This window comes from Mastigoproctus giganteus, chromosome 2 (assembly GCF_048544385.1).
Source record: "Mastigoproctus giganteus isolate SK-2022 chromosome 2, ASM4854438v1, whole genome shotgun sequence".
Taxonomy (NCBI): Eukaryota; Metazoa; Arthropoda; class Arachnida; order Uropygi; family Thelyphonidae; genus Mastigoproctus; species Mastigoproctus giganteus.
This window is the reverse complement of record NC_143576.1, coordinates 172,113,946-172,140,398: the sequence shown is the minus strand read 5'-3', so window position 1 is coordinate 172,140,398 and position 26,453 is coordinate 172,113,946. Positions and strand designations below refer to the sequence as shown.

The following is a 26,453-nucleotide window of genomic DNA, read 5'->3' as shown; positions in this document are numbered from 1 at the left end:
GATTTAGACCAAAATCGATGACAGATGAATTAAAATTTAATGGCAGAGAAGAAACATGCTTGGAATAATTATAAATTGTCAGGGAATACAGTCACACAATAAGTAAAAACTAGCATGTAATGACATTATTCAGGAAGTTATACAGGCTCAGACAGATTATAGGAAGGCTTTGGATAAGAATACAAAGAAAACCAGCAAAGGAATTCTTAGTGTATGTTAATAACAGAAGTAAAGGTGAGTCACATTGGTCTGCTGTATATGAATGGTATACCTGTTGACGACTCTGTCTTAACTCCCAATTAGTATTTAACTGATTGGGAATTAAGATTTTTAATAACAAAAGGTAAGGTGAAAAAGAAACTGATGCAGCTAAAAGTGAACAACATGGTGTAATCTAGACAATTATATTAACGGAAGGGGGTGCAAATCATGACTAATGTATCAGGAATTACAAGGACTAATGGAGTTCCCTCATGGGATAAGCAAATACATGGGCTGTTTTATGGAACAAACAGGTGCTTGTATACTTGCCTGTACATTAATGCTAAGAATATGTCTTATTCATCAGTAAACAAATCTGATGAATAAGAAGTGCTGTTTAAGACACCAAATGTGAAACTGTAGGAGTATTGGAAATATGGTGCCATTCAGACATAACATTTATAATGTACATTTTTTTTATTTACTGTACTAGGCAATTTCTGCCAACTTTTGGCAACCCATGTTATCGTACAGGTTAAAATTTGGAACATCATAAAGAGAATGAGGTAACATGAAAATAATATCATACAGATTGTGTGTGTGTGTGTGTGTGTGTGTGTGTGTGTGTGTGTGTGTGTGTGTGTGTGTGTGTGTGTGTGTGTGTGTGTGTTCTCAAGCCAGAACATGCTAACCCTGCTATATGTTTGTAAAAGTACTCTACCCAGCAAAGCTCATCAGTGTAGTGGTGAATATGATTTTGTAATGTGATGTAACATTAATGTTGGCTGCAATGAGTGATTGGCCTGGGTCAGTTGCACAATCCTAAAGTCGCAAATTGGTTGTCAGGGTCAAGTGTTCATCAAATGTCTAGCCAAGATGCCCAACCAAATCCCTTGACTTGATCTGTGCAATAGAAGATTAGCATTGCATTCCTGTTCAAGTCATTTGCAAAAATCAGATGTATTTGTACATATGTGCAGTTTGGTGCCTCCGTAGCCAGGTGGGCAGGAGCAGCAGTGTGTAGCACACGCTTCTTGATTAGACAGGGGTTCGAGCCTGTGACCACCAAATATGGAGGATGCGGAAAGGTCAGGGAATGACCATCGCATATCCCTGGAGCAATATGGCATTAGTTGCTAATGCTCCTAAAAACCAAATAACAAACAAACAAACATATGTGCAGTTCCTTGTGCTGTGCCACAAGGAACTGCATATATCCTAAGGTTCACACACCACAAGAAACCAAGGAAAAGATCACGTATGAGTCACATATAGACAGCAGAATGAACTATTAATTACTTTATGCACAGTACAAGGAATTACAGAGGACTTTTTGTCATCCCTCTTTTCATTGAGCTCGGTTGATGCAATGCACTATAGTACATCATGAGAAACTGTATGTGGCATGTGCAGCACATATAGCTGCATCCTCAGGCTATTTTGTACATCAAATCTTGACAGAGCACAACAAAATAATCATCAGTCAACCAGCAGTAAGTCCTACAAAGTGCATTACACCTCTAACCATGGCTCATCACAGAGACTGACTTGAATCCCATTTTAGACTTTGCTGTAGAGCAGGACAAGTGACCCACTCTTTTCCAGAACAGATTACAACACATACATACTTGCACTGTAATTGAATTAGAAAACAGTTCTGTTTTGGGAACAATTTAATTTTGCCTTACCATTTCCTCCTCATATTCTAATAACATCTGTTTTCTGAAAAATGCTGTCATGCCCAAAAGTCTTCCTTTGTCTTGACCAGCAATGTTCCTTTTCCCTCACTCAGACAATCCAAGCTAGGAAAGGCTTCCACTAACTGCAGCTGGAGACCTTTGTATTCCCGGCATTAGCAGAAGATATGCTGCCAAATCTCCTGAACTCCACACAAGCAAATTGTCCAATCAGAAAAACGAAGCCCATTCAGTTTACCAAAAAAAATTATCCATGTCCTGTAAATGCAGATTTGGAATGAACCACTTGCATCCCTGATGTGGAATTCCATTAATGCATGGGAAGAATCTGTGAGTGACTACTCCTTTATCCAATTCAGTTCAATGGTTCTGCCAATTAACCATCAGCAATTCCCACAACCGCTTCTTTTCCTGCCATGGATCATTTACAAGCTTCAGTTCAATGCCCAGCAACTCACAGGGAATGGACTGATCCAGATAATAGCACATGCTTCTGAACACTAGATGCAGGTTCACTGGCAATCGACCAGATACAACTTGAATTGCTTCAGTTGACACTGTACAGCAAGCCTCGACAAATTTTAAGGGCATTATGTGCTGAACCAAAAGCAGTTTCTCACTATTTCTTTTCCCGAGTGCACTTCCAATCCAAGTGGAGATGCCATAAGATATAATGGAAGGAAGATACAGTCATATAGTAAGTTCCCTAACCTTATTTCAGATGTAGCTGATGTGCAATGCAAATTTCAAGCCCCTATTTAACTGAATATCCAAGAATTTCAGTGTTTGTAACTGATTGCAAACAGACTCTTCCAATCATGATATGTGGATGGGGGAGGAGGGAGTTATTCTTTCAGCTAAGAAGCATATAAAACCTTAAGTAGTGCACTTAATTGATGTGGGTAGCCAGTGCATTGTTTGGTCTGTTTGGTGTAACATAAACATCAGGAGAAAACAAATGAGTAGTAGTAGTAGTACGTTATAGGATAACTGACTGTGAGGAGTATTTCTTGAACTGTTATCATCATCCAGGAGATGCCACACAGACTTCCATCCTTTCATCTTAGTCCATGGCTCTGCCATGCTCAGCACTCATAAACCCCAATCGTGTCTTTCTGAATGTGACAAACTGAACTGTCTGGAGATCCTACTGCTCTGTTGCAGACTCCTGTTCTTTCCCCTTGCCCCAGGAAATGCCCAAGAAAGAAAAATGTATGGCCATGACACTACATACCAATCTAATCCAGCCATGAGGAGTGGATTTCTCCTCTGAAGGCCTCTTCAGAGCGGGAATGTGGACCCCATCGAGGGTTTGATCACTGCTGATCTTGTTTTACCAAGGTAGGATTCTTGACAAAGGTTTCTCTGCTCAAAACTTGGGCAAACTACAACTTGCCACTGTCCATCCTTCTCCTAGTACCTTTGCTGCTTTTCTTGAATCTTATATCTTCCTACCTCAGAGTGGAGTGATACTACACACCAACCTACACCTACCCAGCTACCCCCCTCCTTTTGACAAATCTTGGGTCTTCTGGAACTTGCATCCAGAAGGCCCAATATAGTGGCCCGATAGCAGAATATGGCATGCCTCCTTATGGATTAGGACAGGAAGCAAGGGATACTGACCTGGTGATCCGGTGTTTGTTGCTCCCCTGACTTCTAAATGCCAATGCTGGCCACAACATAACAACAAAACAATAAACTACACAGACACACCTTACACCCACATGGCTGGTGCATGGCAAATGCCAGTACAGAAGATCCAGTGGCAAATGGAGGAAACTCCAGACCGCAACAAAGTACATAATGACACACAATATGGGGGATATAATGAACACACATAAACAGAGTTTGCCAGTAACTCAGAATGTCTTATAATGGGAGATTTCTAACTTTACAGATACTGACTGGAACTTGTAAGCAGAACTTATGTGGATTTATTGAATCCCTGTTTTCTCCATCAGCATGTTAGACAGGCAACAAGAGAAAGCAATATTCTCAAGTTGATTATCAACAATGGTTCTTCATACATTAAGAGTCTCCAGATAAAAGAACCATCAGAAGGCAGTGATCGTAGTGTATCGATGAGGGATTGGCTTAATGATATAACTTTATCAAGGGTAAAGGGATTTTGCTTTCAGAAAGGTGACAACAATGCCAACTAAGAGATATTGTTCAAGGTGTAGACCTAAATGGATGCCACACATGAGACTAATGGCAGAAAGAAAAATGCATGGAATGGTTATTGGAGGACACAGAAACTTACAATAAGTAGAAACTGGTGTGCAATCAAGCCACAAAGGAGGATTTATTAATGATATTGATAAACACATATCAAGCTGATAGTCTAAGTTTGCAGATGATATACAGTTTAGCAGTGTGGTTAATGCACACTAGGAATTTTACAACAACAAGGTCTAGAAAAACTGAACAGGATGTGCTGAGAAGTGGAAATTGTCGTCTAACATTGATAAATACAAGGTACTGAATATGGACAGTAATCTCAGAATATTATAACAAATAGGCCACACTCAGGGTATGGAAAACAAAAGAGACCTAGAGATATTTGTACAGTGTAACATGAACTTTAACAGTGCAGGCAGGCTGTTGAACAGCTCATGAGGTTCTATCAATGTTATACAGGAATTTTCTTAGCAGGAACAAGGAGGTGATCATCACATTGTATAAGGCAATAATTAGGCTGCATTTTGAGTACTACACTTAGGTCTGGAAGTCCCACTTTAAGAAGGATGTGGATCTGTTGGAATGGGTGCGGAGAAGAACAAGATTAGTCAAAGACCCAACAGGGTACTCTAACCATGAAAGCATCCTTAGATTCAGAAGTACCTGCAGATTGTAAATGTGCAAATGTATCATCCATTCATAAGGGTGGTTCAAAGGGTGAAGTGGGTTACTACAAATCAGCAATTTTAACCCGCACCAGGAAAAATAATAAAGGAAACAGTTAAAGAAGTAATGCAAAATTATCTTGGTAGGTAGCTATAAGGCAATTGTGAATTTGTCAAAGAAAGATCATACCTTATGCACAATTGTATAAATTGGAACAATGTGGCATTTAGCAGAAGTTACCACAATGAATAAAGGGATGGCTAAGTTGTAGGAGACAAAGCTTAGTTATATGATTAAAGAGGCCTGTGGGCTCTGGATTCATTATTATTACTAATAATAATGAATTATTATTATTAGTAATAATAATAATTCATTATTATTAGTAATAAATACAAAATTACAGTTGCTCAGAGCGAAACGGATACAAAAATATAGATTGTGACAGGTTTAATAATAGTAAATATACATTTGTATGTATCTAATCTATTAGATTAGATTAGATACATACAAATAAAAGCTTTCGGTTGTTTAGTTAACCTTCTTCAGTTGAAATGGAATGGCAGTTAGAATGGAAGCGTGTCATTTCATTTCAACTGAAGAAGGTTAACTAAACAACCAAAAGCTTTTATTTGTATGTATCTAATCTAATATATGTATATTTCCTATTATTAAACCTGTCACAATCTATATTTTTGTATCCGTTTCGCTCTGAGCAACTGTAATTTAGTAATAATAAAGCTTAGTTATGAAAGACTACTGCTCTTCATGGACTAATATTCTAGGTAGGGTTCCACGAGGGTCAGTGTTGAGCCCTTACTTTTTTTAATATTTATTAATGATATTAATGGAAATGTAATTATTTCAAGTATGTCTAAGATGGCTGGCGATGCAAAGGTGAGCATGGTGGTTAATGACAATAATGAGGGTATGCTACTTAAGAGGGTTTAGAGATAGCAGATTGGCTGTAAAATGGCAATTAAGATATAAGTGATAAATACAAATCACTCATTTGGGTGGCGGCCAATTTAACTTATCATCCCTGTGGTACCAAACTTAAGTTTGCGAAATATGAAAAAGATCTAGTGTTAATGGTACAGCCTGATGTGAAATTCTCTAAGCAGTAGAAACAAGTTACTAGAACAGTCCATGGGATTCTTTCAATGACATACAGGAACTTTTGCCAGCAGGGATAGAAGTGATTATCCCATTGTATATGGTAGGTCTTGAACAGTGCATACAGGTTTGGAAACCTCATTTTAGGATGGTCATCAACACATCTGTGTGGTGACCTAACTGAAGTATATAAAGATTTAAAAGGGTTAAGGAAACTAAATGCTGATACTATCTTTGCCTTTTCTCAGATGAAACACACAAGAGAATATAAATTTAAATTAGAAAAGGTTGGTTGCAGAACAGATGTGCAGATATCTGTATTCAGTCACACAGTAATCAATTGCTTGAATAAACCTCTCCTTAATGTTGAAGGTGGGTAGTTTGAATATATTTTAGGAAGTTTCAACAAATTACTGGAAGGAATGGGGAAATTAACTAATTAATTATTATTTTTTGACTGGTTGCTCCTTGCAGTCTGTTGCTGAAGTAATAATGATACCAATAATAACACTCAAGACAGACTAAACTTTAGTAAAAAATATAATATACTGTTATATTTTTAAAATACAAGAGACTGCCATGACAGCCAGTTTTCAGACTTGTGAATAATAAAGCAGTTCTATGTTAAGTTGCTATGGGGTATATAAAAGTTAAACTTTGATTATTAAATAAAACAAAAGCTTTATTAAATAATATAGTTTATGAAATAAATCAGTAAAACTGGGAGCTATCTTGTACTTTATCATGAGTTTTCTCAAGGTGTATTAATTTTATACAAACAACGTCAAATAAAATTCTGTCCTGTTATTTGTTTTCAATGCGAGACACTTCTTTAACAGGTTGTTTTCAGATTTACTAATCCCTCATCAAATGGCTGGTAGTCCCAATTAAATAATCTGTGAATGAAGTTAGTTATTATTATTATTATTAATAGCCATATGGTGCAAGGAAGCCTGAGGCTTATGCTGCACCAGGAAAAAAAAGTTCCCGAGTTACCCTGAGAGAGAGAGAGAGAGAGAGAGAGAGAGAGAGAGAGAGAGAGAGAGAGAGAGAGAGAGAGAGAGAGAGAGTCAAAAGTAGAAGGGAATCACAAGAAAGAGAAGAATGATGATATCCAGCTCGGGATGTTGGGTGTGCTAAGCCCATGCTCACCAGATGTGAGCCCCAGCCTTTAACTGATCGACAAGGCTCTCATCATATACTCCCTCCTATTGTGTCTGGGCAGAATTGCAGCCACTTTCAAATTCAACCCTAACTTATGGCTTTTTTTCAACATTGACCTGTACTTGTTAAGTAATTCTGCTGGTCTCGTACTCTTAATATCATTAATGCCAACATGTACAACAAATCACCTTTTTTGCCCTTAAAAGATATCTGATCTACAACATCAACAACCTTTGCCCCTGGCAGACATACCCTGGTTTCACCTCTCCTTTTTGCACAATATGTTCCCCATTTCCCTGACAATAGAGTCACTGACAACAACCAGTTCCTGTGGGACCAGTGCATTCTGCCTTGGGGGTTGCCGCTGTGTTGCATGATGTTCAAGTGCAAGCTCTGCCATTGATGTGGGCAGCTGAGAGTTTGATGGGCCTCTCAATTTAAATCCTTCAAGCTCTCATATAGGCCCACAATGACGCTGAGTTGGCACCTGATTTCCTCACACTTCTTACATCGTGCACACACACGCACAAAGGCATTCCCCTTGATAATATCATGACCCATTCCTGATTGCTCCACAAACATCAAACAAGCAGTACATTTCATAAAACACAAAAGTACAAATCTTAGTAGTTATAAGAAATTAAGTAATCTGAAGAGGAATAAAAATCCCTTTAACACATTAACTGCCACTGATGCTTATATGAATCAACAATGTGCTCTGACACACATTATCATAAAGGCACATTAAATTCATAAAATTAATAATTGCTGATCAATATCAGTACGCTGATTGCACTCTCCTCCTTTTTTTTTAATCATCAAACATGTTATGTAAAACACTTGGTACAAAGTAACAAGAGTTTTATTTTTGTTTATGTATTTGATTTTTCTTTTTTGTTCCTTTTTGTGCTGAGGTTATGTTATATATATGGAATTAAGTCTGAGTTGGATAGGTATTTCGAACGAACGGAGGGGTGAAATGGGAGCTTGTTTTTTTTTTCGGCTGATGCTGCATAAGCTTGTTTTCTTGCATTATATGCCTATGCTAATAATGCTATTGAATAAACTTTTGAGGTTTCAAATGATCAAAGTTTACTGTCTGTACATAAATTAACTTCAGCACAAAAAAGCAAACAAATAAAATTGTGTATCAAGTCTTTGCAGCAGTACATTGCTAAAATAGTGTACGGTTAAATCATTAAAAACTGATATGAAATAGTTTTAATTTAATGTGCCTTTACTTTTACAGTACAGGTGACCCCCGCTTAACGCTGATAATTCGTTCCGGAAAAACAGAGCGCTGAGTGAATCCGTGCTAAGTGAGCGCTGCATTCCCATAAGGTAACATATGTATTTGTGAGTTGCGGTCGGTGCCATAGGATATTTCCTAATCAATAATAAACGGTAGTGAAAAGATGGACAAATGTCGGTCAAAATATTTAATATTCAAATATTTGTACAGATAAAATATTCTGCATTACATACGTATATAATTATGTGGTAACTACTTACATATCAAAATTAAACTTAAAATTCCAATTAAAATTATGAATTTAATTGATCTAAATTGATTTAATTTAATTAATGAATTTAATCATGAAAAATGTGTCGATTTTGGGTTGAACTTTGGCCCTCTTCCAAATAAACTAAAAGGGGCATTAATTTTAAATCCCCCGCAGCATTACCACCCAACAATAAAGTCAACCGATCCTTCGCCACTTTGAAACCTGGCATGTTTTTTTTTCTTTCAAGATGAAACTTCTTTTAGGCATTTGTTTCCACAAAAGTCCTGCTTCATCTATGTTAAAAACTTGTTGAGAAGTATGACATATAATATCCCTCTTCAATAATTTTAACAAGTTCTTTTTTGAAAGTTTTGGCTCCTTCTGCACTTCCAGCTTCTCCCTGGATTTTAAATCTATTCAACCAGCCCTTACTAGTTTTAAATGGTTCCACATTTTTTTTTTTTTTTTTTTTTTTTTAGGTGAGTTTTCTTCAGCTCATCATATTGACTAATCTCTCTCTCTCTCTCTCTCTCTCTCTCTCTCTCTCTTTTTTAATAATATGTAACTTAACTGAATTCTGCATTGGATATTATCTTCAATAAAATTAGTTAAAGTCTTTCCATTTCAATCCTAATAGCCAGCCTAGCCCTAGTTGCTTGCAGTGGAACAGCTATCTTTCCCGCTGCTAAAATTAATTCTTTATTTTTTTTTTATAATTGTTCTTACAGTTAAACTTGCAAGTCCTAAATTATAGCACACATTCACTTATCGTTGACCGGAATCGATGCGCTTCAAAACGTCTAATTTAATTTTCAAATTCAGTCTGTTTCTTACATTTATAGTCTTCGTACTGCACCCAGACGTTGTTGCTTTTTCATTCCTATCGGTCATTATTAGCTCTTCGAAAATGTAACTGCATTGGTTGCATTAATTTACGATACAATGTTCAAGTAAACTGTCCGTTACGCACGATGTCTAATACTGTACTGAGTGATGACTAGACTTCAGATAAATGCATATAACGCAAATATTACAAGCAATATACTTAATCATTTTTAAAATGTTGATCTCGGAACTACGTAACAAGTCACTGTACTGCAATTAAATTAGCGTGCGAGAAAATTTCACCGAGTGTGGGAAAATTTTGCAAATCGGCGTGGGAAACGTTTTAATGCTGTTTTGCTATTCATTTTCAAGCTATTGACTCCATTAAATGAAACGATTTCGTTAAATATGCCAAAAATGCAATCTGTAAAAGAGCATTATAGTGATTTGTGACAGCGTTATAGTCAGATACGGGTTATAATATAAGAACAGCGTTATAGCGAATCAGCGTAAAGCAAACCACGTTATAACAGGGGCCTGCTGTACTTGTTTATCAATCACTCAAGAATGACTGCATATGTGCATCATGGCACATCACTTGAGTGTCATTTGAAGCATATATGAATTAGTGGTAACAAACATGTTAAATAACTGGTCATGGCTGTGTGGTATACAGTACAAAAGCCCTAAATGGCACATGCTTAAATCTAACATGTCAGAATATGTGGAACCCTATTTTCTGTAGTATCAACAAAATTACCTGTTCAACCTAAACCAGCCCTAGATTCTGAACATCCAGACATGACAGGAAGAAAGAAAGAAAGAGAGAGAGAGAGAGAGAGAGAGAGAGAGAGAGAGAGAGAGAGAGAGAGAGAGAGAGAGAGAGAGAGACTTCAAGGACTGGACAATACAACACAACCACAAGTTAGACTCAAACATGGACAGGTTGATTATTTCCCCCACCCACTAATTCACCTTATTCAGAAATATAAGGTACCCCATATTCCCCATAAATTTAACAATCTAAGGCTGATGCTAGTGTCAACAGAGACGTCAAGTGCTCTCTTGCCATGAAAATTTCCCACTTCCCCTGCTGCCTTAGATTGTGCAGCAGCCATGAGGGCTGCCATTTACAGCTAAGCAACCAAACATTCAAGGAGGGCTCCAACCATGCATTCCCAGCACCATGTGGGCCAGATCCCTCAACAATCAGAATAGTACTAAGAGGAACCTTGCCCCCCCCTTTTTTTTTTCAGCACAACAGGGCATCTGTAGCTGGAAAAAAAGGGAAGTACTGCAATGATATAGGAAAAAGTCAGACTATGTAAACATTTATTTAATTAAACCAAAAGATATTTGGTAAAATGGACCATTATTTATTTGTTTTTATATATTCCAAATTTACTTTTAATTTACTAGATGTCTCTAAATTCATTATTATTTCAACAGAGCAATTATCTTGTTTGTTTTATTAAATTTTATTTTTACATTAACTATAATGCAGCATGTCTCAATACATAATGGAAGTATATATTTTTTGTTAACCTTAAAATAGAATTGTAAGCAAATGTCAACATCTTCAACACAGATGTGATTCTCAGTTCCCCAGGTCACCACTTACTTTGCTTGTCTTTAATTGTACCATTACTTCAAATAACATATTTTGATTTCTCTATAAATATGCATGCACCAATTCACTTATGTAGAAATACACTGATTGAAACAATTTACAAAAAAAGAGGAAAATAGTGTCTTTGTAAATAATTAATACAAGTCAATGAAAGTGTCCAGAATACACTGTTATGATACAACAGTATTGTGGGCTTATGGGTAAATTATATCATGCATATCTGGCAAATTAAACTCCAAACCTTTGCAGTTTAATTTGCCATTTACAACAGCCATTTTTTTTAAGTGGTGGTGGTGGTTGGGAGGGGGGAATGATGAGATAGCCCCAGATGGCTAGGCAACATTCATTGAATCCTTGTACTATTAATAATATCATTCAAGAGTCCTGGATACTAAAATCCACAGTTTTAGGGAAGCAGTTCATAGCTCATGCAAGTTTCTGTTGAGCTCCTTAATGGAGAGTTGCCGATGATTTTAAATTTATCTCCCTAGATCATCTCATACATGCTCAATGGAATTCAGGCTTTCGTGAATGGGGGGGAAGACCTCTCTTAATTTGGGAAATACTCTCACTCTGAAGAAAATTTTTCACCAGTTTCCTTCTATTAGGGGAGCATTAACACTCAGCAGAAGGAATTGAAAGTTTACTAGTACTTCTAAAAAAAAGATTTTGGCTCTATATTGCACAGTTTTTCTACAGAAAATGTGGTTGAAAGTGCAGAAATTCATATATTCAGTGGGAATTATAGAATTATATCTGTTTTGATCACCTCTGTAGTTTCTTTTCCTAATTTGTTTCTTTTGGGTTTCTCTTTCTCTTCAGATGAAGGTAAATTGAACAGAGACAGAGAGACCCAAAACAAACAAATTAGGGAAAGTTACCATTAAAAAGGAATTGGCCTGTAAACACAACATATACATACAGAGTTCTACTCCTTCAAGAGAGGATCTGTGACTGCTCTGTGGCAACAGAAAGAATCCTTAACTTAAGTTAAGAGTTTTTAGATGTGCTGTAAGGTTTGGTTCTTTCTTATGGATGATAATTCCCTCACTATCAAAGGTAGCTAGCTGAAAACCATCTGTGGAGGGAGGTTGTTCTCAAGTGGATTGGCCCATAAAGTTCTTTACATATTAGATAATAAACTAGGGTACTGATTCCCAATGTCTGGTCAGTAAGGGGTCACACAAAGGTAGTATCGGGGTCCATGAACTATTTTCGATAGTAAATCCTAAATGGTTTGTATTACCTATTTTAAATTTATTTTAATATTTATTACTTGATGAAATTCAGAGCTTTGGTGAAAAATGGAAAAACAAATTAATCATTAGTTAATAAAAATGGTGTGATAAGTATGTGAAATTTTTCAAAAACATGGATCTGTGGGTAAAATAATAATAAAAGGTGTCCTTGATAATAAACAAGTTGGGACTCCTATGACTCCTTCTGCCTGAGCTTGGATAACTACAGCACTGATTGAAGAGGCATTTAAGCAATCCTCTGGTTTCCGATGGAATTTCAACTCAAAACTTCCAAATGAGTGACAAATGGATAAACTACTAAACAGTAAATCCTCAATTTAACAGACTCCGATAACTGATTTCAGATTTAATGGACCGGACAAATAATAATAATACAGTAATCTACGTATTAATCTCAACCATATTATTTTTTTTAGGTTATACAAAACTTCAGTGTTATTATTAATTTTTAATTTAACAATTACCTATTTCCATTATTGTTTTGATAATTACGTACTTTTATTTCTATAATCAAATTCAGGAAATTGTTTTTTATTTTTTCTGAAAATGTGTTCAAACAGCTGTTTTCACAGATTACAGATAAGAGCAAGCGGTGACTTGCGAGCTGAATGTGCCTCGGGACACTACACTGCAGGTCTACTGACTTGCTTTGTTTTGGTCTCAGTCTGCCACAAGCTATAGTGCGGTCAGGTTGTATACAGAGTGTTTCTGTGATTTCTGAATTGTGACTTTATTTATTAAATAATTTTGCAAACCTTACAATATAAAATGGCATTAAGTGACAGAGGAGTTAAAAGAAAGTGTGTGAACTTAAATGTGGCACAGAAATTAAAGCTAACTGAGAAATTACAACAAGACGTCTCAGTAGCATGCTTGTGAAATTTACGGAGTAAAAAACAAACTGTTTCTGATATCTGTAAATCAAAGGCCAAATTGCAACATTTTATATTGTATTAAAGTTTTTTTTTACATTAAGAACAATAAAAAATGCCCCTCCAGGTTACATTCGATTTAACGGACTTTCGGCATTAACAGACACCCCTTCTCCCCTAATAGTCTATTAAATCGAGGGTTTACTGTACAGTCAGTCCTCATATAGCATGATAGTTGTGTTCCTAGAAACCCTCGTGCAATATAAACAACAGGCCCTATGGGAAAAATAGGGTTAGGTGCCGACCACCCAAGATTGAACACACATTTACACATTTGTAACCAAAACATTACGAAACACAATAAATAATTGTAATAAAATACTTACGTATTTTATTATGACTATTACGTAATAAAATATTGCTAATGCTTTTGCTTCTATCGTAAGCAAACTTGTTTTTTGTTTGATTTTCTATCCAAACAGATGACAGCCGTTCCATCTCTTCCAATTCTTTGTGTCTTAATCTAATGGATTTTAATTACACTTTGAGTTGTTCCTGCTATGAAAGTTGTTTTTATTTTCTCTGCATTCTTTGTAATTCTCGGCATTGCCTCATTTAAGTCTGTAGCACGTGCAATATCACATTGTCTTTCATTTTGCTCAAAGCGTTTCACAATTTCATATTTTTTCTCTATCGACAGAGGCGGACTGGCCATAAGCCTTACCAGGGGAACACCGGAGGCCGGTGTGATTTTGGCCATAAACGCTTATGAGGCCACCATAAATTTTCCCGGGTAAGAATTTTTGACCCAGTCCGCCTCTGTTTATCGATATTGCTTTTCTTTTTCTCTCTGAATCTGCAGTGTCTTCACCAGGATGCTTCCTTTTAATTAAGTATTTTACTCATTTTTAGGGAATAAAGCACAATTACAAAACAAGGAGGCACGCTTGATACACATAAACAAAGCTGCGCGTGTGTAGCAACTGAATAAACAACACCGTTAAGACAGAGATACACTATTAACACCTCACATTTTACTAAAGCATATTTCTAGGGGTTACTACCATAAAACAATAAAAACAATTTCCAGTTGCCTTTCTGCTAGTGGAATCTGTTATAAACTGGTAGTAAACTCGATCTAATTGCATTTGCGATTATACCGATAGCTGGAATTGTGTTGGTTTTTACGTTATTATGGTGAAATGTGTTTCCCCTTCACTGATATAAAAAACATAAATACATTTTCAGAATCTTCTCTTCATTCCTATTGTGTTGCATTTGGTTGGGGTGATTCTGCGTTTGACTGCCATTTCTTGTAAACACAAAGGCGAATCGTGCATAAGCGAATTCAGTTCGTGTTATATAAGATATCGTTCCCCTATTTATAAATTGTGTATGATCGAATTCGTGTAGTGTAAACACGTGTTATGCGAGGACTGACTGTACTTATAATGTTGTGGAGCACAAATCCATAGAGAGAAATTTCACCGTCAACTGTCTTCCAGAGTTACAAACCTCAAACACCTTTCATTAACAAAATGAGAGCCAGAGTGTTGCCAGGCCACTGGGGAGGGGGGGGATCATACTTTCACCTCTCTCCCTCCATTAACATCCACAAACTGCCCTGCTAGATACTGATTTTCAGGTACACAAGGTAATTTTCATATTTCAGAACTGGTTTGTTTGGTTAAATGCAGTGCTGCATCTCAACATAATGCAGTACCATGCCACACTTTGAAACTACTGTGTAATTGTTGTCTATCGATGTGTATTGATACTAACAACTAATTTAAAAAGAACTTTTATATAAAAAGTAAAAATAAATCTTAAAGAATGTGCATTCTTCATTCTGAAGAATTTCAGAATGAAGTGAAGTGAAGTGAAGAATTTCAATGCAGTGTAGTGTGTTTCTTCAGAATGAAGAAACATACTACACTGCATTGAAAAAGAGCATAATTTAAATATTAACATTTAACTATGCTTTGCAACCTTCAGATGTTTTGGAATGCTATGGCTCCATCCTCTATGAAGGTTTAACTATAAGAGGAAACATTAAGATATCTGCATTCTGATAATACACAGAGTCCTTCTATTACAGTCACTGGAAATGATGAAGCCAAAGGGAAAGTGAGTATATGGAAAGAAAAGACTTCAGACATAGAGGTCAGCAGTCTCATCCTTTACTGAGCAGTGGGGAGGGGTTAGCTGGCTCTTCTTTGCTGTGAGGCACATTGAGCAGTGGAGGTTAAGGGAAGTTGGTTAGATGATCCATCCTTGTTTAAGCTGTCAAGATTACCAGCTGTAGAACTGACCTGGCAGGTCATGTGGAGACAATCCATGTTGCACTGGAGGCTTCCTTGAGGGCTGTGGTTTTGCTGCATAGTGTAAAATAAATTATTGCTTTGTTGTCTGATACTGGTTTTGACTTGTTTTCTATTGGAGAGAGTTAAAGAAAAAATGTTTTCTACTGGAAAGAGTGAAAAAACCTAACAAAAACATCTACTGAATTTTTTAACTTTTTTTTTTTTAATTTTATTTTTGTAATCCTTCTGTATATGAAAATCTTTTAGAAAGTCTCTCTCTTATTTTTATGGTAGGTGACATTCAACACCTTTTGGTGATATTTCCCTGCTTATCTATCCTTGTTTGGACATTTCTTTTTCACTCCTCCCATCCATCAACAGATAAGAGACTATTTTTTTATGTGTCATGTTTTTTTAGCTATTCTATTTCTGTCTACCCCTTGGTGAAAGGGGAAAATTAATTAGTCTGAGGGGATTGTATCGTGGATGGTCTTAACAATTATTTAATGGTTTTGTTGACCATTTGCTGGGCATTGGTTGTGATTTATTATATGTTTTATCTGGTGTGCAGATTCTGAATGTTTCTATTATCCCTATTTTGAATGACATGAGGCAATTAGAATGACAGTTTAGAATGGATGTGTTGGTGGGTTTTCTAGATTGAGATACTAAGTTTATTGTTTTTTAAGCAGATTTTCACATCCAGAAAAGGGTTTTATTTATGTTTCTTTCAGTTGCCAATTTAATATTGGCTCAGACTGCTGAAATGTTCATGGAAGGTACTGGGCATTTCTTCACCATGGTTCCATATAAGTGATGAATCATTATTGGGGAAGAGCGAGGGTGGGGGCTGCCCATACTAAGACCTTTTTGTTTGGGCAACCCACCATTAAAGGGAAAAGTAGCATTCTGCCTAATTGTTAGATCAAGAGAGTCTCTCTTAAGTTTTAATTTCAAGGCAGTGGAGGAGGGCTGAAAGAGACTATGTTATTTTGTTGATTATGAAGTTGACTTCTAGAATAAATGTATCAGTAAACTCTGACTCCAGATCACAAACTTAAATATCAAAGCGTGATGTTTTATTATTTCAATTTTATTTCAATCTTTGAGATTAAATATATTGAAGTATGAGGGATAATCATTTAATTCGCAGACTGGTGCAAGATTTATCTTAATTCTTCTGCAGATTTCTCCTCGAAATACTCCCCCTTAAACTTTACACACTTTCGCTATCGTCATACCGATGTATTAAATGTGAAGTGCTTCCGTTGTGGCTCTGTGAGCATCGCTGTCGGATGTGAAATGCATGCCTTTCAGACATAGAAACAAGAAGAAATCACACAGGGCTAAGATCGGTGAATAAGGGTGGGGTGGCATACCTTGGCACCTATTACAGTGATCATTGGCCGCACAATATTAGCTGTATGGGGGCCTGGCATTGTCTTGATGGAGAATCCACTTCACACTAGAAAGTTTTTGAGGTTTCTCACAAATGACATGGCAAAGTTTGACTCTGAGAACCTCAGAGCATGCCTTCTTATTCATAGTTGTTCCACGAAGCACAAAATGTGCTTCGTGGAAGCACAAAATTGCTGTTTTTGTTCTGGAGTCAAATTGTGTAGAATCCAGAGAGCACAGATTTGCAATATTTTCAGATGATCTTTCACAATATTGTGAGCGCTACCATATGAAATGGACATTCTAACAGCTAATTCACAAAGTGTAATTCATGTGTCTTCATCCAAGATTTCCTGGGCTTTTGAAATTTGCTCAATTGTTGAGGAGGAAAACTGACCAGGTCTTGGGTCATATGCAACAGACTCACAGCCTTTACCGAATCACTTGTACCATTTAAATATGGCCATCCACCAAGACAGTCACTCATTGCCATACACTTCATTTATCTCTTTTAACTGTTTCCAATCATTTAAGACCCATCTGACACAATAATGAATCACATATCGCTGTTCAATCTGTATGTCTGACATGATACTTGCTTCAAAACGATCATCAGTGACACGCAGCTAAAAACACTACTCATGCAACACTAGTTCAACAAGTACTGGCATGAGCACACGGAGTCTGGTCAGTAGCAATCAGGAAGAGTGCATCTAGTGGCAGTTATAGAAAATTCGCATGGTAAATGTAAAATCTTGCACCAGTCCACAAATTAAATGATCACCCCTCATATATACTGTATTAATTTATGAAAGTACAGTAGAGCATCAGTTATCCAGAATAATTGATGTCAGACCTCTTCCAGATGGCCAAATTTTCCGGATAATCGAACTGGAAAATTTTCAGGATAATTTTTCCAGTAAGATTAAACTGAAAAATTTAATAATAAATCGTAAGGTAAGATTAAATAAATTTAAATAAAAAAAAATTATAAACCAGTCTCTGAAAATAGAAAGATACATCCAGGCGTTTTTATGATTTTTATACAAAACAGGAAAATTAGAAAGATTTTTAAATGCTATTGGTTTTTTCGACTTACCGATAATGAACATGGACAGTGTGCATTCCAGTGGCATTTGCACACATAGCAATTGTAAATCGCTCTTTTCTCGTCTTAAAACTTGATGCAGGCATTTCTCTTTTAGTGGCTAGGGTTTTTCTCGGTAATGCTTTCTATAATAAGCCTGTTTCATTAACATTATAAACGTTTTCTTTCTCGTAATTTGTTATAACTGAAGCAAACTTACTTTTAAAGGACACTGCTGCCGATTCGTCTGCAGAAAGTTTCTCGCCTTGAATATCTAGTTCACATATACCGTGTCTCAGTTCAAGTTTTTCAGCCAACCTGTGCTTGCCTCAAAATCTTTATTACCTCTTAATTTTCGATTAAAATCCAATGATTTTTCGCAAAACATTGGGTCAGACACTGGTTCACCTAAACTTCGCCCTGAACAAAACAAAAAAATAAAGTGAGTGCACCTCTAAAGCGGCATTTTCAAGTTTCGACTTTTTTTTTTCCTGCTAGATCCTCCTTCACCATCCATAAGCGACACAAATTTTGTTATAGCATTGGAATTTTTTTTTGATGCTGTAAATTGTTGAAGTCCCCACATTAAACTCTTTGGAGAGATTTTCTAAATTTTCACCTTTTCTAATTCTATTAATAATTTTCATTTTTTTGTTGAAATGTTAAAACTACGCATTTTCTTTACATTCACATTTTATGAGAAAAATCATAAATCGCACAGTTTTGGGCCGATATTATTCTTATCAAATCTGGAGGTAGATTACTGAAATTCACTCATGGTTTCCGAGAAAACCCAGTAGTCTGTGTTATTTCTCTAAAAAATATTTCTGAAGGTCATATAGAATTCTAGAGGTCACAACCATAAAACAATAAAAGCAATTTGCAGTTTTCGGTTTATTGGGCTTTTTGTTTGTACAATCTGTTATAAACAGGTAGTAAACATGATATTTCACTTATTATAATAAAAATTTAATTTGCAAACGTGATCACTATAACTGGAGCTTACTGTACTACCATTAATAAAAAAAAAGAAGAAAGAAGAAAGATCAGCCTTTCAAATTATTCCAGATAACTGATGTTCCGGATAACTGACTTCTGAATAACCGACGTTCTACTGCATGTATATTCATAGCTAAATTATACGCAAAATCTTTATCTGCACTTATTTTTGAATGGGGGTATGAAATATTTTAAGAAGTGCAAGGTATAAAAGTTTGGGAACTTCTTGATTGCTTGAATTTTTTTCTCTATTGATTAAGTGAGATCTTTTTTGAGGAACCATCTTAGATCAAAAAATGTTGAATGTTTCCCACCATCAAAAGAGGACAGACTTTATGGAAGCTTTCATATACAAAAGAATAATAATCAAATTACTGGGGGGCTTTGCCCACAGCTAGGCAATCCCATGCACACGCTTTTCTACATGAAATGTAGAGGTAAGACGGAGTAAGTCAAATCTTTTCTACGTAAAAGACACTATCAAGAAATGACCTATGTAATCATTTACCTGTGCATTTGTAGTGACATAATTGCCCCGCCCACTTGTACCACATGACCCGCATCCCTCTTCTCCCATTGCCCACCACACGGCATTCTCAAGTTCGAATAAATATCAGTATGTAATTATTTACCTTCATTTACATAGGTAACTTAGGAAAAGGCCTTCTGCTTCCAGTTCCATAATTCATGAGGAATATTGTTGCATCCAAAAGAGGACTAAAATAACTATACAAATATTTAAAATATTTACAAATATATAAACTATATCAGGATGATGGGTCCCCTCATCAGCTGACATTAATGTACAAGAAATGTTACAATGGAACATCAAATGATGCTGGGAGTGGTCACATGTATTAGACAGTGAAGTACATGCATGAGGTTGGTGAACGTTATGGAGGCAGTTGTCTTGCAATGCAATGAATGTTGGCATGCATCCCACGTATGTGCTCCACATTGTCAACAGCAAGTGTCTGATTCTGCCCAGTAACCCATTTGTGTTCCTTCCATTTAATGTTCGCCAACCTTGTACACGTGCTTCACTGCCTAATACATGACCATGCCTGGCATCATTTGACGTTCCATTGTAACGTTTTTTTTTTTTTTTTTTTTTTTTTGTATATTAACATCAGCTGATGAAGGAACGCATCGTTCCAATATAGGAGAGGTATGATTGTAAATATTTTAGTATTTTGAAAATCTTTTAGTTTTTTGTATATATTTGTATAGTTTTGTTATTATTTGTATAATAATAACATTATTGTTTGTTGTTTTCATCAGTTCAATCACAGCTGACTTTCAGAGACTTTATGGGAGAGCTGCCTCCATGCTGTTCGGTCTTCAACAGCTTCTTCAAGTCCTTCATGCTCATACCAGTGTTGCTCTTGATGGTGTCGAGCCAGCGTGTTCTTTGCTGACCTCTTCTCCTTATTACACTGACCTTTCCGAGCATTATCGATTTTTCCAATAAATTGGAATGCATTACGTAACCGAAATACATCAATCATAGCTTGCTGACCTTGGCTTCCTGTGATGTTTCCGAGATTCTTAAGCTCGTTCATAAAATTTTCCAGTAAAAAATACTGGAGTAGGTCACCATGTCTTTCTCTAGCAGTGGTGCTATTATATGGCAGTATAGGCCTTTACTAATTAAAACTCAGTCTTTAAAAATCTATATCTTTTCTGATAAGGTGATATTTTGTCCCAAATTAGATACAACTAATCAATGTGACAAACCCCTCCACCCAATTAAAGCCCTCTGCATCCATAACTTGTAGAATTTAAAAAGCAGCTTTTCAAACTTTCAAATACCAGTGCTATGCTAAAGCATAGGCAGCTAGAATTGACAGTTAGAACAAAGAATGCTCTAACGGCCAAAACAGAATTATTGTAAATTTAGCATAAATATTACCTTTCCATTATTATAAATAGTCAAACTTGATGTACCTTATCACACTATACTCGAGTTTCCACAAAAGAATTTAAAATAAACACCTTAAAAACCATATGCATAAACTATTTAGCAAGAGCATATATAAAAGAAATCATCACAGCTAGCCGTCATTGTTGGCCACATAATTATTTACGTGGCTAACATGACTGCTAGATGAGTTCTACAGCCAGTAAACCTTAACAGTTTAAATGAGGATAGATCACATTACTAGCCTTTCTGTGCTCTCCACAGCTTAGTGTAACAAAAAAGAGAAGCCAGCTATCCTCTAAGGATTCTTCACTGCCTAATAAAGGTTGCAACCTCTGACTGCTTTATCCTAAGTTTTTTCCTTCTATACATTCACATTCCCTTTGGCTTCATCATGTCTGGTAACTGCATTAGAAGGACTGTGTATAATTTATCAGAATGTAGATATCATAATATGTTCTCTTATATAGTTTAACAATTCTTCCACAGAAAAAGGAACCACAGGCATTCCAAAACATCTGGAGATTGTTATGAATAGTTAAAATTATGAATTAATTAAATATTTAAATTATGCTCTTTCAACACAATGTAATGTGTTTCTTCATTAACTTATTCATTCCTGCATGCATAATGTCCTTCAACTCTCATTTTCAAAGAAATAAGTACATTGCAAGAGACATGAGCATGCAATTCTTATCAAAGAACACGAGCAAAGAATGTTTTATTACATGTGTAATCTTACTTGGGGATTGCCAGACTGCTGATTTTCAGAGTGGGTAATTACAGTGACACTTGAATTATTCCTCATCTTTGGACTCTGTGATGAAGCACTACTAACAGGAGATGGAATTGTAGTAGAACCAACAGATACAGTTACCTGGTTGGTACCTGAAGATGTCATTGCTGATTGACTTGCAGTTGTGGTAGTGGATGTAGAGTGGCTGGGTTTTAAATTTGAAGACTCATGATTAAGCTCAGATTGTGGACTTGTATTTCCTCCAACGCATACAGTGACAGAATTTGGTCCTTCTTCCTGCAATGTTGGCATGCTACCACTACACATAAGTACATAAAAACCAAATAAATAGTGATTCTTGTTTAATAAATTAGAACAATATTACCATCACTGTTTCTCTCTCTCTCTCTCTCTCTCTCTCTCTCTCTCTCTCTTTGAAAGAACATACAGGAAAAAAAAGATACATGCTAAATTCAATTATCAGTATTACAATACGTTTAAAGTCTAGTTAGTTGTATTAGAGTTCATCAGTTTGTTATATTATCAGTTATAATCAAAGGATTCTGGAATTCTGTCAGGGAAGTTGGTTATTATTATGCTATGCTTACATCTGGATATAAGTGTATCCAGATGTACATATAACACTTATAACATAGCAATTTAGTAGTACAGGAACTCGGCAATTTAAGTACGGGTTGCATTCCGCAGAACGCTATGGAATTCGGAATTTCCCTCATGCTTGTGCAGCACCCACAACTGTGCTCGCTGAATTGATTGAATCAAAAAAAGAAATGTTTGACGAACATGTAAACAGAATTATTTATTGTATTTATTCAATTTTTTATCTTTTATCTTATGTGCAGGAAAATTACGAAAAAAGAGAGGAGACAGGCATAACATCAGTAAGTTTTACCTCTCGAGCATCATTCCCAGAATCGATGCCTTCAGATGATAAGTATGCTGCTGCAGAGGTTGAGGGCTGTGGTGATTTAGAAGGGGTCAGCTGCTCAATCTTACGAAAGAACATATTAATGGATGATTGGATGATGGCTTTTTCTTTTCATTGTAGATTTATTTGTAGCAAGCAAGCATATCATTCACCCCTCTGTTAACTTTTAAGAATCGTTCGCTGTCAGGATCCATCTTCTCAAACCTAGCCATTGCTGATGCAATTTCATGAAATGTCATTGCCATCTCTCTGGTGATGAAGCGTCTCGGCTCCTCATTTGGTTCATCTTGAGCTTCTTCAGCATTTTCTTCCTTGATTAACTCCTCCACGTCTTTGGCATCAACTTCCAACTGAAGTAGCTCTGCACCTTTTACAATCTTACCTGTAACCTCTTCATATGATTCGTCTTTTTCAAATCCTTTGAAGCCTTTTACATGCTGTGAGCATATTTTCTGTGCCGTTTAAACAACTTTTAGTAATTTCCACCCAGGCCTTATTAATGTTTAAGATGGCGTGGCAAATATTGCAAGATTTCCGAAAGTCTCTTAATGTAAAAATTTTTCTCATCGTCTACTGCAGACAATGCCTGAGCAAATTTTGTGCGTAAATAGCATGCCTTTAAATTCGAAATAACACCCTGATCCATAGGTTGGACGAGTGAAGTCATGTTTGGTGGTAGAAATATGACTCTCACGTTAAAATTGAAATCATCTGGATGTACAGAATGTCCAGGAGCATTATCTAATAGAAGCAAAATTTTGAAAGGAACGTTGTTGTCTTTACAATATTTTTCAACCTCGGGAATGAAGCAGCATTTAAACCAATCCTCAAAGAGAGATATTGTTATCCACGCTCTCTGGTTAGATCGAAAATGCACGTGTAGGGTGGTTTTATTGATGCCCTTAAATGCACAAGGATTTCCAGAATGGTACACAAGCAGTGATTTTAATCTGTAATCTTCCGCTGCATTAGCCCCAAGCAAGAGTGTGTTCCTATCTTTTGATGCCTTGAAACCTGAAATTGTATTTCCCTCTTTGGCAATGTATGTTCGATCCAGCATTTTTTTCCAATACAGAGCAGTCTCATCAACGTTAAAAATTTGCTACGTTGAATTGCTGCCGTCATCAATAATTTTTTCCATCACATCACAAAATTTCTCTGCAGCTGCAGAATCAGCACTAGCGACTTCACCGCATACTTTAATGTTGTGAAAACCAGTGCAATACTTGAACCTATTAAACCACCCGTTGCTTGCCACAAACCTGGGTTAGGATTCGCTGTACTTATCCTTAATATCTTTATAAATATTTGTTGCTTTTGCTTGAATGGTCATTAGACTCAGGGTCACTCACTTCTGAATCTGATTTTCGATCCATATTATTAATAGCTGTTCCATCTTCGATATAGCACCTGAATGCTGTTTTGTGATCAGTGATGATCTTAAATGCGTTGATCCTTTGACATGTTTTTTATACGCACACTGTCCCTTAAAATAGCATTCACTGTTGAAGCAGCGAGACCTAATTCCATGCAACAGATGACAAACTTTGTCCTGCTTCGTACTTGTTAATCATTTTCATGTTCTATTCTAAATGAATTTTGTTTTGTTTCCTGGCACTACCACCACTTGCATTTTTCATTGGTTTCTTTCCCTACCTCATTGTAATACGTAAATACAAATGAAGAGAAGTTTCTGATAATTTGTTTTTTATACGATTGAAGATTTCAGTGAAGGAGAACACATTTCACCATAATAGCTTAAAAACCCACACAATTGCAGTTATCGGTTTCATCACAAATGCAATAAGATCGAGTCTACCATCCATTTATAATTAGATGCACTAACAGAAAAGCCCAATAAACTGGAAAGTGCAAGGTAGTGCAATTTACATTATAAATAGGACCTTTTATTGAGATAAATAGCTTAGTAACATAGCAAAATTTTCAATTTCCAAGGACTTGGAACGAATTAAAAAAAAAAAATGTATTATTGGGTTCACATTACGATATTTTCACGACACCTCCATTTATTCCTACAGGATGCAAAATACGTTTCCAAGATTTTTTTAAGTTTGCACCGGCCAGCAAAAACTTTCGTAAAGTTAAATTTCCACAAGTCGAGTATTACATAAGCCGGGGAGTTCCTGTACTCATAATGTAGCACTTATATACAAGTTGCCTGATACATGTATAAACCTGTTCATATCTACAGATAAAAATCCCAAAAATAAAGCAAAAAAAAAAAAAAATTCAGGAGCTAAGAAATGTCACTGGAAGAGGAAAGTTCCATTTTTAGCAGTGCATATACACCAGTTGGCAAAATCACATAAAAGAAAACAGAAAATTTAATTATATATAAGTATAATTTAACCCTTGAATTACCATATAAAAAAAAGCTGTCACCAAATACTAGCTGGGTCCATTGTCCCAGTTTAAAGAACACATGGAATAATTCTAGAACTTTGTTTTTTACTTGAAACTTTTGCTCATAAGATTTTAAGCAATATGGTAAAATAATAACAGAAAATACTTTCAAACATTTATTCCCATTATATAATAAAACTCCCATTAATATAAACCTTATAATAATATAAAAAAAACCTATATCATAGCAAGCTCAATATATGGTTACTAATTATTTTGTTCATAATAAATACTGCACAGAATACAAAAAATAATTTACTGTAAACTAAAAAAAAACAAACTTAACTGCAAACATATATTACTTCTTTTATATATTATATAATTTTTATATAACTTCTTACAAAAAGAAACAAAATAATTTGCAAAGTATATTATATTTTTTCAATGCCAGAACTGCAGAGCATACAAACTGTTTGCATTTTTCTACTCTTTTCGCCCCAGCAAGTCCTTTGCCTAGTTTTTATGAAAAACTTTGTTCTCCCTTTCTTGCCCTTGTTTTCTCAACTTCGAGAATATAATTCATTCCATACAATAAAATCATATATTGCATTAACAATCAATCATACTGTAGAATACAATGATAGGTCAACTTCATGACATTCTTTACCACTATAGGTTTGCACCATGTAGTCAAGTGTGTCAATTCCCCCTTTTGTGCAATTAGATGATGCAGCAATTACAAAAGGCAGTGCAATATGGTATAGGTATATAATAGTTGATTTGCTTCTAAGCATATTCAATGGTTATAATAGAAAAATCTAAATAAATAAGAAACAGTCTAAAAATTATAATTAAATTGATGAAACTTCTGCTTATGGGTCCAATGGACCCTCTTGGTAACTGATGAATAAAATTTTTTAGACAATTACTGGATTTTTTTTTTTAACATACCAACTTCAATATGTCTCTAGCATAATAAATCATCTAAGTTACTTACTACCATGAAAATTAATAGTTAAAAAATTATTTTTGAGCCACTGGACCTGGTTGGTCCAGTATTATATAAATAATACTGGATAATAATACTAATATAAATAATATTATATAAATTTATATATAATATTATATATAAATATTTCCAAGTCAGTTCATAAAAACATGCATATTTAAATGCAATCCAGCACACATATGTTAACTGGTAAGGCACAAAAATGTTGAAAAGAAAAAGAAAATTTTCTGAAAACGTTAATATTAAAAAAAAAAAGGACTATAATGAGTTCAAATCAAAAAGAATGCGAATAATATGATTTTTTTAAAGACAATAAAGTTAATGTATTAAATATAATTTAATCAGTGTAGATGGTTCCTCAACAGAAAATTTCTAATTTCTTTTCAAATAAACTCAAATAAGGATCTGTATTGCATTAGCATTTAATTCTTCATGCTTTAATGTTTATATTTGCATTTAATTTTTCCTTTTGAATGATTATATTGGAAGATGCTGTTGTTAAACATAAAGGAAGGGATTTTAATTTCAGGAAAGAGGACTATGACAGTTTAAAATGATACCTCTATCAACT

At 35.5% G+C, this 26,453-nt stretch overlaps 1 protein-coding gene across 1 annotated transcript in view; it reads right to left on the bottom strand.

The window, feature by feature from the left end:
• The window catches only part of melt (ventricular zone expressed PH domain-containing protein melted), a 283,797-nt gene that overhangs the window by 129,393 nt on the left and 127,951 nt on the right, over nt 1-26,453 (bottom strand). The window contains exon 10 of the mRNA XM_090368782.1: nt 21,567-21,879. Within this exon, the coding sequence (XP_090224908.1) occupies nt 21,567-21,879 (313 nt within the window). The remainder of the gene's footprint in view (nt 1-21,566; nt 21,880-26,453) is intronic.